This window comes from Anabrus simplex, chromosome 2 (genome assembly GCF_040414725.1).
Source record: "Anabrus simplex isolate iqAnaSimp1 chromosome 2, ASM4041472v1, whole genome shotgun sequence".
NCBI classification, from domain to species: Eukaryota; Metazoa; Arthropoda; class Insecta; order Orthoptera; family Tettigoniidae; genus Anabrus; species Anabrus simplex.
Window position 1 is genome coordinate 377,371,841 of NC_090266.1, and position 14,580 is coordinate 377,386,420.

At 39.3% G+C, this 14,580-nt stretch overlaps 1 protein-coding gene across 5 annotated transcripts in view; it reads left to right on the forward strand.

Moving 5' to 3' along the window:
• The window catches only part of Drep4 (DNA fragmentation factor-related protein 4), a 247,298-nt gene that overhangs the window by 128,286 nt on the left and 104,432 nt on the right, over nt 1-14,580 (forward strand). For all 5 annotated transcript variants that reach the window (XM_067140797.2, XM_067140794.2, XM_067140796.2 and 2 more), the window contains one exon: nt 4,254-4,472. In XM_067140797.2, the coding sequence (XP_066996898.2) occupies nt 4,254-4,472 (219 nt within the window). The remainder of the gene's footprint in view (nt 1-4,253; nt 4,473-14,580) is intronic.

Genomic DNA, 14,580 nt, shown 5'->3' on the forward strand with positions numbered 1-14,580 from the left:
CTTCTTCATGTATTCCATGGAACATTCTCTTACAGTATTACTGAGCAATCTGTTGTGTTTTTGGTATTTGGTGGGACCCTTGGGAAGATTCATCACTGCGCAGAGTGACTTTCCTGTACTTTCCCCCTTTCCAATGGAGTGCATACCATAAACAAATCTAATATTGATATCATAGCCGTGTTCTCCTCTTTTACTAGTATAGAAAGAGTGTTCTTTGTTGCAGACTTTACATTTTAAAATTATCTTTGAGGATAGTCCATATCTCGATTCAACATCCTCTAGACTATACAGACAGTCGATACTATTACAGTGTTTACACTGAGCAGAACTACAGACAGCTGCTGTGAGTAATTCAATGTCTATAATAACATGTCCACCAATCTCTGATTCTTTCAAATCTTCCTTTTCTTCAGGTGAAGTTATTTTATTATGGATGCAGTTGCTGGAGAATTACTGGTTACACTGACATCAGATGTGAATGTGGTGTCAAGAGAAGAAATGTTACTGTTAGAGGTATCTAACCTAGAAATGTATTCTGTATTATTCGCTAAGCTATTTCCTCTCTCTCAGGCATTACCAGCCCCAGAAACATCATTTTCAAGCACTGCACTGCACTTTAGCTTTCTCCCAGGCCCTCCTCTTCGCTTCTTGAACAGTCTAATTGATCTTGTTATCATTACTTCTCTAACCTTCAAATAAAATCAAAAGAAGCTGGAATAATGATGAATCTAAACAGTAAACAAATGAAGTCTACATATGCAAGCAGGTTAGCCATCATACACTGCTGGAAAAAAAAAATTAGTACAATGGAAAGACGACATCGATTTTGATCCGATGACAGCAGATGCCACCTGGGGGATAGTAGATATAGTGGTAATGGCTTCAACAATGTCCGTCGACAGATAGCATAGTGATATAGCTGCCTGAGCGCCATCTGCATGTACCCTTTAATAGAGAATGTTTACAACCATAAAGCTCAGTGTGATGTAAACGTGTTAAGCAAACAGGCGCCATGCCACAGAGACGCACTCGTGCTTCCTACAGCCAACTGAGTGAGTTTGACAGGGGTCAAATTGTGGCCTTCCGAGTGGCACGGGATTGTCCTTTCGGAGAATTGCCACACAAGTTGGACATGCTGCGTCGGTTGTGCAACGATGCTTGTTGCAATGGTCATGTGAACATTCTCACACCCGTAGACAAGGTTCTGTACATCCACGCAGCACAGACGTCCACCAAGATTGTCGTATTGTAAGGGCAGCAATGGCAGATCGTACAGCTACCACAGAGCAGATAAGAGGGTTTGTGAGCCCAGATTTGTCAACATGAACTGTTGCCAACCAGTTACTAGCAGTGGGGCTATGGGCACACACACCTCTGGTCCATCTGCCACTCATGCCACAGCATCGATGTGCATGGCTCGACTGGTGCAGTCAGAGGATCACTTGGAAGATAGAATGGCGGGCCGTGGTCTTCAGCAATGAAAGCAGATTCTGCCTGCACGCAAGTGATGGTCGTTTGCGGGTATGATGTAGGCCTGGCGAGCACTGTCTCGTAGAGCATATTCGTCCAAGACATACTGGCTCCATTCCAGGCCTTATGGTCTGTGGTGCGAAAAACTACAACTCTCGTTCACCTTTGCTGTTTGTGGAGGGAACACTGACCTGCATTTGGCACATGCAGACACGTTCTTTTGCCATTCTTGCAACAGGAAGGTGATGTGTTGTTCCAACAGGATAATGCTCGCCCACACACTGCGCGTGAAACTCAACGTGCTCTGCAAGACGTGCAGCAACTTCCCTGGCCAGCACAATCTCCGGACTTGTCTCCCATCGAGCATGTTTGAGATATGATGGGACGACAACTGACACGTGTGACTCGTCAACCCACATCCCTTGCAGAACCACGTGAACAGGTCGAACAGGCGTGGAATAAATTATCCCAAGACTGTACTCGCCATCTGTATGATCGAATGGATGCCAGCATCTGCGCCTGCGTTGCTGCCTGTGGAGGATATACCACGAACTAATATGGGTGTTTCAGCATGGATCGACACCTGGTATCTCAGTACCACTTGAGCTATTAATCTGTAAATGTAATCATTTCATGTACTCCATCTGCACATTTTCAACAATTAATCTTGAGCAAATTGGAAAACTCTAAGAGGGTGTACTAACTTTTTCCTTGCAGTGTATGATAAGGAAATACTTTATGCTACCTCAACTACAGTGGTAACACAAAACAAGGCACAAACAGAGTTAAAAGGGGAAGGTAAGAGCAAACTACACAATATAAGAAATCACTACACACTCGGAAAAACAGTAGCTGGCATTACTCGGATCTCCAACAAAACATGTACGTAAATATCAGTAGGGCCAACTAGTGAACAACAAACCGGGAAGATGAAAAGGCTGGGAACCTACCAAAGGCATGGACATGGCTTAGATAGCGGATTCCAAAATAAATCGCCGTGATCCTTAAATTTTAAATATATTATTTACAAGATAATTTTACAAGTACATTCCAAGTTATGAGCTATAAGTTCAGTGATATACATAGGTTATTTCGTAGCAGTATAAATTCAAATTTCAAATCAACTAAACATCTAGTTACCAATGCAGTAGTACAATGCAATTTACAGGTTATCCAAAATCTAGTGTACCTCAAGTGATACAGAACTACCAGAGGCAAACCCCAAGGGAAATAATGTTAAACTACAATACACATATTTTAGTGAAACAAGAAATGGGAATGCCTCGGAAACGAACAGGTAAGTCCAGCTGAAAAAACTAAGGCGTCATAAGTAACTAATTTGGTGAATCTAGACGAGGTTAGGGCAGACTCCTGTATGAAAAGCAAATCGGAACATTACCGAAATTTTAGCAGGAAAGGAATTCAAGAGTGCTTACCCGAGGAGAGTGCCATCCCGGAAACCGGGGGACGTCAATCAGATAGGCTGGTCGCCGACAGATAGACCAAGACCGACAGATTTCAGGATACACTGCCTCGCTCACTATATATAGGAAATTCCGGCCTTGGAAGCAGCCAATCAGCGTGCACGAGTTCCCTATCGCCACCTAGACTCACCAATCACAACCTTACTTTCGATCGCGAACTTTGACTAACATTCTAGAATACGCCTGATCGCGAATGTCGTATTTCCAGAACAGTCAGAAATATTTTCTAGAATACATTACAAACAAAGTAACACGCCCTGTACAAAAGTTATGTCACGTTCTAGATCTTTCCAGGTACTATAGAACAGAATTCTACTATTTACAAATGCACGTCACCAATCTTACACAGTACAGGTTAGGTCATTACGTTATCTTATGCTCTACAAATAACAGTACAGGTTAGGTCATAATAAATAAAACATTATATAGTACTTCACCAATAAAGTCTTAAAAAAAAAAAAAAAACATTCCACTCACACTACATAGTTCACTTGTAACACTTTACCTTCTAAGAATAAACGTATTCAAAACTCCATGAACGAAACAACTTCCAAAAGCGCATAACCAGCATGGCCAACGGTTCTAAAACACACATTTTATGCCTTTCTAGTGGTACTAGAGGGAAAATAATGACATATTCAGAAAGAACAGACTCTAAACTACCAAATTCACACAGAATTTTTTTTTAAAATCAATTTTTCCCACCACAGCGAGGTACGGTCTCCTCTTAAAATCCCCTGCTGAGCTGCCTTGCTGTAACCTACTGATGTCTTTCTAATCTCAACAACATTTTGAACCTTTTTCTACTATGCCAATTTCCACCACTCATTGACTCCTTCCTTAGAGAATGGTATAACATCTGTGGTGTCCATCAAAGCTGCACCACCTTTATTGCTATAAAATACACTCCATCTAAGGAAAATGATTATTCTAGAAACAATATAATCCACCAACTCCAACACAATAAATACCTAGTCATTTGTATGGTTTTGTTTCTATTTCACTGTCACTGTTTGCACACTTCTATAACTACAAAACTGCATGCAAACAAATAATGAACTGCTTCCCCAAATCCTATTGTACTTCTCTCCTGCTGTTTTTGGTAGTTCACCCAACCCTTACAGAGCCTTTTCTGATTTGTACCTCTTTGTCTTGTACCCTTATCTACTGTGTTTATGTCCTTGCCTGGCTGTGTTGCTCCTGCTCCCAGTATCTTCCTTATCCAGCTTTATTCTTCATGTTCTTCTGTCAATCCTTATTAAGAACTAATGTATTGTATTCTGGTTTGTTTCATTGCAGGAGCTGAGATTATATACAATGCTCTTAAAGCTGTGAATCTTGAATATCTGAGGGCTGGAGATGAAGCAAGAAAGTTTTTCAGTGAAAATATGAAAAAGAAATTTTTGGAATTATCAGTGCTACTTACAGATTCCTCTGAAGATAAATTTTCTAATAACAAGGGACTGAAAACTAAGCGATATTTTAGCAACAGATCAGATGATCCTGAATGGTTTAAAGGTACAACCATTTTTCAAGTGTTATTCCTTTTAAAAGCATTTTTAAAAAGAAATTATGGTAGAATACTGATGCTGGTAATATCAGCATTATTGTGGATTTATTTTTCTGTTGGTTTTACATCACACCAACATCAACAGGTTTTAGAACTGGGAAAAAAGCGACCATGGCCTTAGTTAAGGTACAGCTCCATCATTTACCTCATGTGAAAATAGGGAACCATAGAAAACCATATTTAGGGCTGCCGACATTGGGATTCTCCTGAACACCAGCTCACAGCTACGTGACCCTAATCATGTAGCCAACTTGCTCGGTCATTATAGTAGAATACATGAACTAAAATGGTTTGGTACATTCTGACTGTTCGTGTGTTCATTTTTTTTTTTTTTTTTTTTTTTTTTTAAAGGCTTTGTTTGTTGGAAGGTAACTCTGAAAGTGCTATGTGAAATAGATACAAAATTGAAGACAGTAGGCCTAAAGGTATTGTAATTATTCTTGCCGTTACAACAAATATTGACTTTGGGAAAGGGAAAAATAGAAAGGAAGGCAATGATTAATTGACTATGTGGGACAGATGATGTAGGTTTCAACTTGAATTCAGGAAATCTTGAAATTGAGGGATGCCTATATTTACATAATTGGTGATGATTGTTGTTTTAAGATACAATTCAGGTAGGATTTTAGCCCCTGTAAGGCACTTAGCTTGAAGGTACTGAGTGAAAGGTGACACTGAGAGAATGTTGAGAGCTGGTCTCTTATGATCTTGTAGAGATCAGAATGGTAAGTGATGATGAATGGTGCTGTGTTCAGAAAATTTGGATGTGGGACTTAAATCCATGGAGAATAACCAAACCAAACCAAACCAAACCAAACCAAACCAAACCCCTTGGTTCAACAGCCTCGAAGGGCCATGGCCTACCAAGCGACCGCTGCTCAGCCCAAATACCTGTAGATTATGAGGTGTCGTGTGGTCAGCACGACGATATGGAGAATTACCAGTTGGATGGATTACTACCTAATGATGAAAAACCTATACTTAATTTGTTGTTGATGATATTGGTGATGTGAACATGGGTATTGGGAGATTTAATGCCTTTTTCCATACAGTCTATGAAGGCCTTTGAGGAAGAGAAAGGTAAAGGCTTCCCTATCCATACTCTGACCCAAAGTACATCTGGAGCGTGGAATAGGTTAGGTTATACCTATCTCCACTCAATTCTATGAATTTAGGTAGCAGCTCTCCAATCAATACCATTTTGTAGGCTATTATTTTATCATTAAAAATAAAGACCAAAAAATTCTTTAATTCATTGTTGCACATTAATTAGTCCCAAAAAAAGGGTATAGTGCATTCATTGTATAATAACCATATAGACAAATAGAATATAGCTATGTAGCGCTTCTCTCTTTCTCTTTGCTGAATAGAGTTGTCCCTTCTCATCCACCTTCCCGTACCTCCCGTACAGACATGTTTCTGTTAGCAAGCCACAGTCAAGGCCAGTGACCTGAAATCAGTCCAGCTGGTGGACTGCAGCTGGAAGTAATGGATGTGAAACCAGAGCTGGTTGCTAAGATAAGATAAGTACAGGAAACTTTTCTGAATGTACTTAAGTGTCAGTAGTGGACTTCTACATTTGACACACTTGTTCATAGTATCACCAGTTCACAATCATTGACAAGTTTGTGCAACGTAAATGATATTGTGCATATGCAAGGTGAAAGGTAACTGATGCACTAAGTGAACACAAGTAATAGATCATGGGGAGAGGATCACAGTGTCACAAGTTTCAGGTTTGTAGCTTGTATTGTTCTAAAGGAAAGGTGTGTTTTGGGAACTGTACAAATTGCAACACAACGCCTAGCCGTAGCCATGATCGGGCAGCCGGGGTACGTGGGCAGGTGCTTAAAGCAGTTGCTGCCTGCTGTTGTATCTTCAAGGTCAAGAGTCTACTGTCAACAAAAACAGTAACAACATGTGTATCTTCTTTCCAGAGGAACAATTAGCACTAGTGCATTGACGGAGTTTTGCAATGAACGTTTGGTAACTGTTCAACCATATGACATTAATCATAACTAGGCCTATTCCAGTGATGATCATTCATGCCCTTTATTTATACCATCCAGGTGTAGATGGGAAGTCATGGAACACAGGCCGGCAGTGGGATTCAAACTACTCACAAACGATTGCAGCAAATTCGCTAAAATAGCGTGCCGCTGACAAGTGCCCCATGCTACTTGGGTTTGCTAGCCTTCTAATAAATAATACTTTCTTTGTTTATTGTCTAATCAACTTGAACTGAACTTCCTTGAGGTGAGATATACATTCCCCCTAGCATCTTTCCTTCCCATTTATTTCCTTTCCCATCTACTAGCTCCCCTTTTGTAGCCCTATGTCTTTCAAATTCTGCCCTGTTTCTTTTCCTTATGATCTTCTGTTTGCTACTGCTTTTTACAGCTAGCCTCCGATTCAACATGAGTTGTTAATCATTTACTCACAGTTCACCGCTCAGCACTGGTGACAACGCCCTCATTCTCGTTAGCTGTCAGCAAACTCTTCAGCACATGCTCTGGTCCCATTTCTTGTGCGGCATCATTCCTTCTTCTGTGTTGTGCTGGTACTGCACTTCCTTCTCGTGTCAAGGCTTCCAGCTGAGATGACGAGTAGTTTTTCTTCCAATCATCACCTATGATGAAAAGTCTCTTTTCCTTATAAACGCTGTGAGGTCCTCTCTTCTTGCTCTCCGCAGGTGGAATGGAAGAACTCTTATCTCCTTTATTTCTTCGACTTCCAGGTCTCTCTGGATGTAAACTTCCGTCCCATTTAAATTCTTGCCATTTCAGAGAATTTGATAAGCTTTCATCTCGAAAAAGAATTGAACCTCTGTAATCGGTCTATTTCCTTAACACAGAATATAATAATGCCAATTTACCCTTGCCCCTATTCTCTTTAATCCCGTATATGAACAGACATTTGCTATGTTTGGCAAGCATTGACCTCCAGACCTGTATCTCCAGTTCCTTTTTGCGCTGCTTCAACAAGTGATGTTCCTTTGTAATTTCCACTTCCCCCTGATATTTATCCAGGCATTCCTTTATACCAGTCATGTCACCTCTCAGGCTATCTTTCAAATCCTGAATGTCCTTACTCTGTTCTATGATCAGCTCCCTCTTGTCTGCTTGCCTGACGTCTTTTATCACCTCTTTAATTTTTTCAGTAACCTCCCAACTCAGTGGCCCAGGATTTCTTTCCACTCCTCCATTTACTAATAGCACTGCAATCACTATTTCTGCTAACACCATTTCAAAGTAATTTATAACACATTTTAGTCCACATACCTGGTACTTTATCCGGTTGTTCCATCGGCCAGTGAGCACTCGGTAGATTTCCATGCCTATCCCCATTTTGCTTATGCAACAAGCACTCAGCACTCCCACACACACATCTGCTTCGCTTGCAGGGCTCCAATCGACTGATAAATAATACCATAATGAGAACACAACTGTCCGGTTGCATAGCTGAATGGCTAGTGTACTGGGCTACCATCCTTGAGGCCCTGGGTTCAGTTCTGTCCAGGCCAGGGATTATTACATTAACAAGTGCATTCCTGTGGCTTGGGGACTGGGATGTTTCTGATGTCTTGAACTCTTGTACGCAGCACACAGCAAGACACGATACTCACCACCTTCACGTGCAGCATTTCTTCTGTAATGATTGTCATCAAGTAAAACTCTGCCAAATATCCTACAACCCCAGATCCTCCAGGAGAAATGGGACAGAATGGGGTGTAATAGAAACAGTTCCAGTGGCATTGCTGTTTGCTTCTCACCAAGGCAATCTGGGATTTTTTCCTGGCCAGTGCATGTGGGATTTACGAAAGGAAATGAAGGGTCCAGGGGAAGGAGGAATGTCAAAAAATGTAAAATGTTCAGGAAATTATTTTTAAAAAATAAAATTTTCAAATATCCAAATTATTTCAAAACTTGAGCAAAGCTTTAAACTCATTTCAATCACTCATATTTTTTTAAATTTTCTGTTCATGTCTCAAAATTACACCGGTCAACTGCAAAAATGTTTCTGAATTGAAAGCTGTTAATTCCTATTCATAGTTGAAATGTTTAGTTACCTCTCATTCTCTTGAAAAAGAGGAATTTGTTTTATGATGGACGGACATTGTCTTAAGTGTGGTAAATAACTTTTGTTACAAATATGGGTTGTCAATATCTGAGTAACTATATTTTATTCCTAGAGAAGCCATTTTCATTACATAAATTTAATTTGTTGTGCTTAGGGAAATCTATCTGTTGTTATTTTTCTATCAGTGATCTCCCCAGAAATATTCATCAGGTGGGTGGCAGGAATGAATAGCCAGATGGGGAATACTACGTAAAAAATTGAATATAATAAAAATTCAGTTTAGTCCCCTCTGGGCATTAGCAATAATTAGAGCCCAGATTTTTATGCATTAATAGGTTAGAATGCAAAGTTTCTGAAGCGAGCAGCAAGTATAGTCCACCTTCACAACGATTATGCTATGGGGATTGCATAAACATTAGGGGTACGGCCCATCAGAACTCCTATAATTTATATTACTCTTGATACATTATCGAAGAGCGGGTGGCCGACACTTCCTATCAACCAAATTTAGTTTGCAATCTAACCTGTTACGGCATGAAAATCCGGGCTTTAGCAATAATATTAATGCTGAAATTGAACTATTTCAGTGTTATTATCACGAACAAGACATAACGGAGTATTTCCAATTTCTGGTGTTCTACTGCTCCTTCACAGTCGTGTAACACCGGAACTAACCACTCAGTTCCTGTGGAGTGCCATATGGGTTTGTGACATCGGGCAGAATCGAGTACTCGCATGCGATTCCAATCTAATACAGACACCGCACCACTCGCGTGCAACACAACATGATATTCAAGCTAAAGATTGAAACTCTGATGTAATGGATGCAGTTATGCTGACAATAACGAAGATTTATCATTTAAATAAACAGATCTACAGTATTTACATTTTCATTTGGAACACCTAATGACTATGTATTTGTATGATCAGTCCTCAGCCCTAAGGCTGGTTGGATCCTCAGCAGCTCCGCCGTCAGCTGTCTTAGATGGCCTAGGCATCACTGAAGAGGCGTACTAGGAAAATGAGGCGTGAGGTAATAATATTGTGTAACTAGCAAAAATACATATCTAGGTTATGTTAGCCGGGCGGTCTGTAAAAACAGCCCATTAAAATGATCCTGTCTTATATATAAATTTTCTGCGTTTGGAGTTCTAAGAACAAACTGTTTTCAGGGGTAAATAATAAATGAAAAAACCTAGCATAAACCTTGATTTATTTTCAAGGCCGCATAAGACATAATCTAAATTATTTTGAGCTAATTTGTTATTTGGTTTTCAATCCAGATTTTTTAGACTTCAAGGTGCCTCCAAATATGTAAATAATGTGGATAACTTTTGTTATGTATGTAATGAAGTGTGTGTTTTTTTTTTTTTTCATCTTGGAAGAATGAAGTGATTCTATTAATAACAACATCATATTCCCATTACTTCAAATGTAAAATAAATAAGGATAAATCCTGGTACCACACATTTGCTGTAATTAATGTGCAATAAATCTCAGTGTTTGGTTGAGGACATCCCAAGGGTTAGGTTGAAATATGACACTGAAGGTCCAGTTTCTTCACTCTGATCTTGACTTTTTTCTGATTGTGGCACCTTGAGTGACAAGCATGGAGAGCATATCAACCAAGGCATTTCAGCGACTGAAAGATGGTACCTGGGCAGTTTAACTCATCTATGCTTGCAGACTAATGTTGGAATGTGATGAGAGATGCCTCAGAACTAGACTACAAACTGTACCAGTATATAAAATTATCTCTGGGTTTGTATGTGTAAAGCTTTGTTCTGCAACTTATTATTATTATAAAGAAATGGAATCTTTGTTCAGCACAGTAATATAGAGAACAGAAATGTTTGGACATCCTATGGAAGAACTGGCTCTTCAGTTCTCATGTCTTGCTGACGCCAGAATGAAACTTTTTTTCTGGTGTTTTGACAAACGTCACGGCGTTCTGGAGAACATCAGAGGGTGTGAGAGCATTCCACCCTCATGTTAAGAATATGCATAGTCTGCTCCGGTAGAATCCTGCACGTAATTGGTTGTTTGCTTCCCTTATTCTGGAAGGGGAAGCTTGCAAGTTTGAAATAGTTCATTTTTATATTCTAAGACGCAAAGCTAGCGTCGTCGATTCTGATCTTGGTTCTCTTCTCAGTCAGAGCAGATTATGTTTGTTCGAGCTCTCATTCCAAAAGGGAAATCTGGCCTGATGGGGATAAGGTAAATTTTATTCTCATTATTATGCCTAAAATTGCTTCTCTTGCAGGAATTGTCTAGGGCAGTCTCACATCTGCGATGATTTGAGTCAAAATAGTGCTTTTCAGCACTGTGACACATTTTTATTTGGGGGCAGGCAACCTTCCCATGTAAACTGTAGTATTAAAATCATGTTATTGTAATTTTCTTTGTTTGCCTGTTTCCAGTAGAATGGGACTGCAATAAGGGAATCTTCAATTCCGAAATAGGTTTATAATTGGATATGCTGCCGCCTCTTGATACATATCCATTATACGGAGGTAATTACATGGTCATGTCTTTAGAATCCCCTTGATGTCCATTAGCTTACTTGTGTTTCCTACTGGGCAAGTTGGCCATGCGGTTAGCGGTGCCCAGCTGTGAGATTGCGTCCAAATTGTTAAAAAAATAAATTTAAAAAACCAACAGTTTGTGTTTCCCAAGTTGCTACTGTTTAACATGTGTTTCTAAAATTTTAAATTCCTTTGATATCACTTTTAAACCTGATGGTGTATGTTTGCTGCGGGGAACATCACCCGGGTTCTGAGAGCAGGACCATGAACCTAAGTGCTTGTGCACACTCCCACATTGAAATAGTTCGTTTAAGAATTTTGTATGTCATGAATTTGTGTATTTTAAGAGTAGTTAGAATTTCCAGCAGCAACTGTGCCCATTAATGTCTTGGGGCTATCCCTTTTATTAATCTATTTGAAAAGTTAAGTTATGTTTAATAAACGCATTTTTAAGGAACTCGTTTTCTGAGAGATTATGGCAAAGTTCCTCCCATTTTTCAATCTTTTTTCCCAGCAATCGATTTTGTGCTTCCCAGACTAGGTCCAGGTATTCCGCCCGGTCAGTTGGGTCTCTAAATCTTTGCCATCTTTTCCTATAAGCATTTTTTGTATGGATCAAATCCTTGAGGAGATCCATTGTGGTGTCGTCTTGGGTGCCTTGGCGGTCCTGAACTCGCGGCCGGACTGCATTCATAATTACCCATCCAGGACACATTTCCAGCACGGTCTGCACACTTTGATGCTTGTCCAAAACATTATTATTATTATTATTATTATTATTATTATTATTATTATTATTATTATTATTATTATTATTATTATTATTGACCTCACAGCAAGATGCAAAACCCTACTTGGCAGTAAATTGCATCTGCTGACAATGTGACCAGCACCATTGTTGAATGTAGGCAGTTGCGCTGGATTTCTGGTGAATGACATACTTCCGTGCATTATTGACCTTACTGTAGAGGTGAACAATTGCACGGTAAATCTCATTCCTATTGTTTATTTCAAATGTGTTTAACTTTTTATTTATATGCCAGGGGAATCTACTGTAATCTAAGAACATTCTCCAAAGGAAAAGATGGCTCTTGAAAACGAACCCAGGAAAGATTAAAAATGATCGGTTTGTGATCAGAATAAGTACATTGAAAATTCACAGCCTGTTTCCAGTCATTTGACCGGGTCAGGAATGGAATTAGTAAAGCCCCCATCTAGCGGCGAGGATAGGAATTGTGCCGGCTGCTGAAGCCTGTTGTACTCCTCTGGGGCAATCATTAATGAATGACAAATGAAATGATATTGGAGAGTGTTGCTGGAATGAATGATGACAGGGAAAACCGGAGTACTCGGAGAAAAACCTGTCCTGCCTCCGCTTTGTCCAGCACAAATCTCACGTGCAGTGACCGGGATTTGAAGCGAGGCCGGCGTGTTGCTGCTTGAGCCACGGAGGCTCCTTATAAGTACATTATGAACAGTAAAATCAATTGGTCTCACCTCCTTTTTCACCCCATCGCCGTTAAGTTGATTTACCTCCCCCCCCCCAAACAAAAGAAGAAGGCGTGTTTCTTTATGTTTAAAGGAGATCCCAAATACCAATGTTCATGTCTGTTACCTTCAAGTTTGAGATATAAGTATCCCCATAAAAATAATTAACTTTTTTTTTCACTTCCTTTTACACCCCCCACGCCCTTAAGTGAATTTTCCGGCAAAAAATACTTGTTTCTTTAATAGTAAAGTATCTTCTAAATACCAATTATCACGACTCTAACATCTTCAGTTTTGGAGATATGTGTCCTCATGAAAAGAATTCAACTCCTTTTCACTCCCGCCCCCCAATATGATTCCCCCCTCCAAACGCATATTTCTTTGTTTTTAAAGGAGATCCAAATAGCAATTTTCACGTCTGTAACAACTTTAGTTTTTATTAGATGTAAGTATCCTCATACAATTAATTCAATTAATTTTTCATTTCTTTCAAATCCTGCCTCCCCCCACACACACACACACATTGGATTTTCCGAGAATACGTGTTTCTTTACTTTTAAGGCAGATTCCAAATACCAAATTTCACATCTGTAACATCTTCAGTTTTGAGATATCAGTAACCTAATTGAAAGAATTCAACCCCATTTTCAGTCACTTTTACCCCCACCTTCACCCAAGTGGTTTTTCCGAAAACTAAAAATACACGTTTCGTTATTTTTAATAGAGATAAAAAATACCATTTTTCACTTCTTTAACATGTTAAGTTTTTGAGATATACTGTAGAAATTCTCATTTTAAAATTTCACCCCCCTTTTAGTTCCCCTTAAGTGGAGTTTCCTAAAACAAATGACCTATGTTTCTTTACTTTTACAGGAGATTCCAAATACCAATTTTTACATCTGTAACATTTTACGTTTCTGAGATATACTGTAGGTATAGTCTGTCTAAAAATTAACGCCAATTTGTCACTCCTTTTTAACCCCCATTAATTTGATTTTCCAAAAAACAAAAACAAAAATATGTGTTTCTTTATTTTTGAAGGAGATCCCATATACCAACTTTGCAGGTCTGTAATATCTTCAATTTCTAAAGTATAAGTATCCTGATTAAAGGCATTCAACCCTTTATTCACCCCTTTTCACCCCTCCTATTGGATTTTCAGAAAACAAAAAAAATATGTTTCTTTATTTTTAAAGGAGATTCTAAATATCAATTTTTACATCTGTAAACTTTTAAAGTTTTGAGATATAGATAGACTCGTTTTAAAAAATTCACCCCCCTTTTAACCCCCTTAGCGAAGAGATTTCCTAATATCCTCCCTTAGCGAGCACCTACATATGAACATGAATGTATCCTCAAAATTTCATTTCATTATGTCTAGTAGTTTTGGCTCGGCGATGATGTATCCGTCAGTCAGAACATGTTCTTTTATATACTGTATATATAGATGTGCATTGTCATATCTTGTATAAATTTCTGTTTGGTAAAAATCTGTGCACATGGCCCAGCAGTGAAGAATGTGCAACCTAGAAAACCATGACTATATCAGGAAAGACAGTTGAAGTTGATTAAAAGTGTTGCAACATGTGATTTAGAAACCTGGGGTATGGCCGGGAAGTGTATGCTTCAGATGGTAATTCATCAGTGTGGACGAACGTGCAAAATCGCTATTTGCAGATCGGCAGCTCAGTAACCAATCCAAAAGCTCTGGTTCCGAATGAGGTTGCATTGACTGAGAGACGCTTGAAGATGTGGTGTTTGGAACATTGCTTCCAGTAGACTTTGGCAGGTACTACGCCATGTGGAGCAAGCCTATATACACCTGTGTGCACGTGCGATGGAGCTTATTTATTACGGAGTGCTGGAAGAAGCATATTGTGCGCATGTGCAATAAGATGTTTACTATTACTGTTCATGACCATTGCGGTTGCTATTGATGACCATTACCACTACGAAGTCTTTG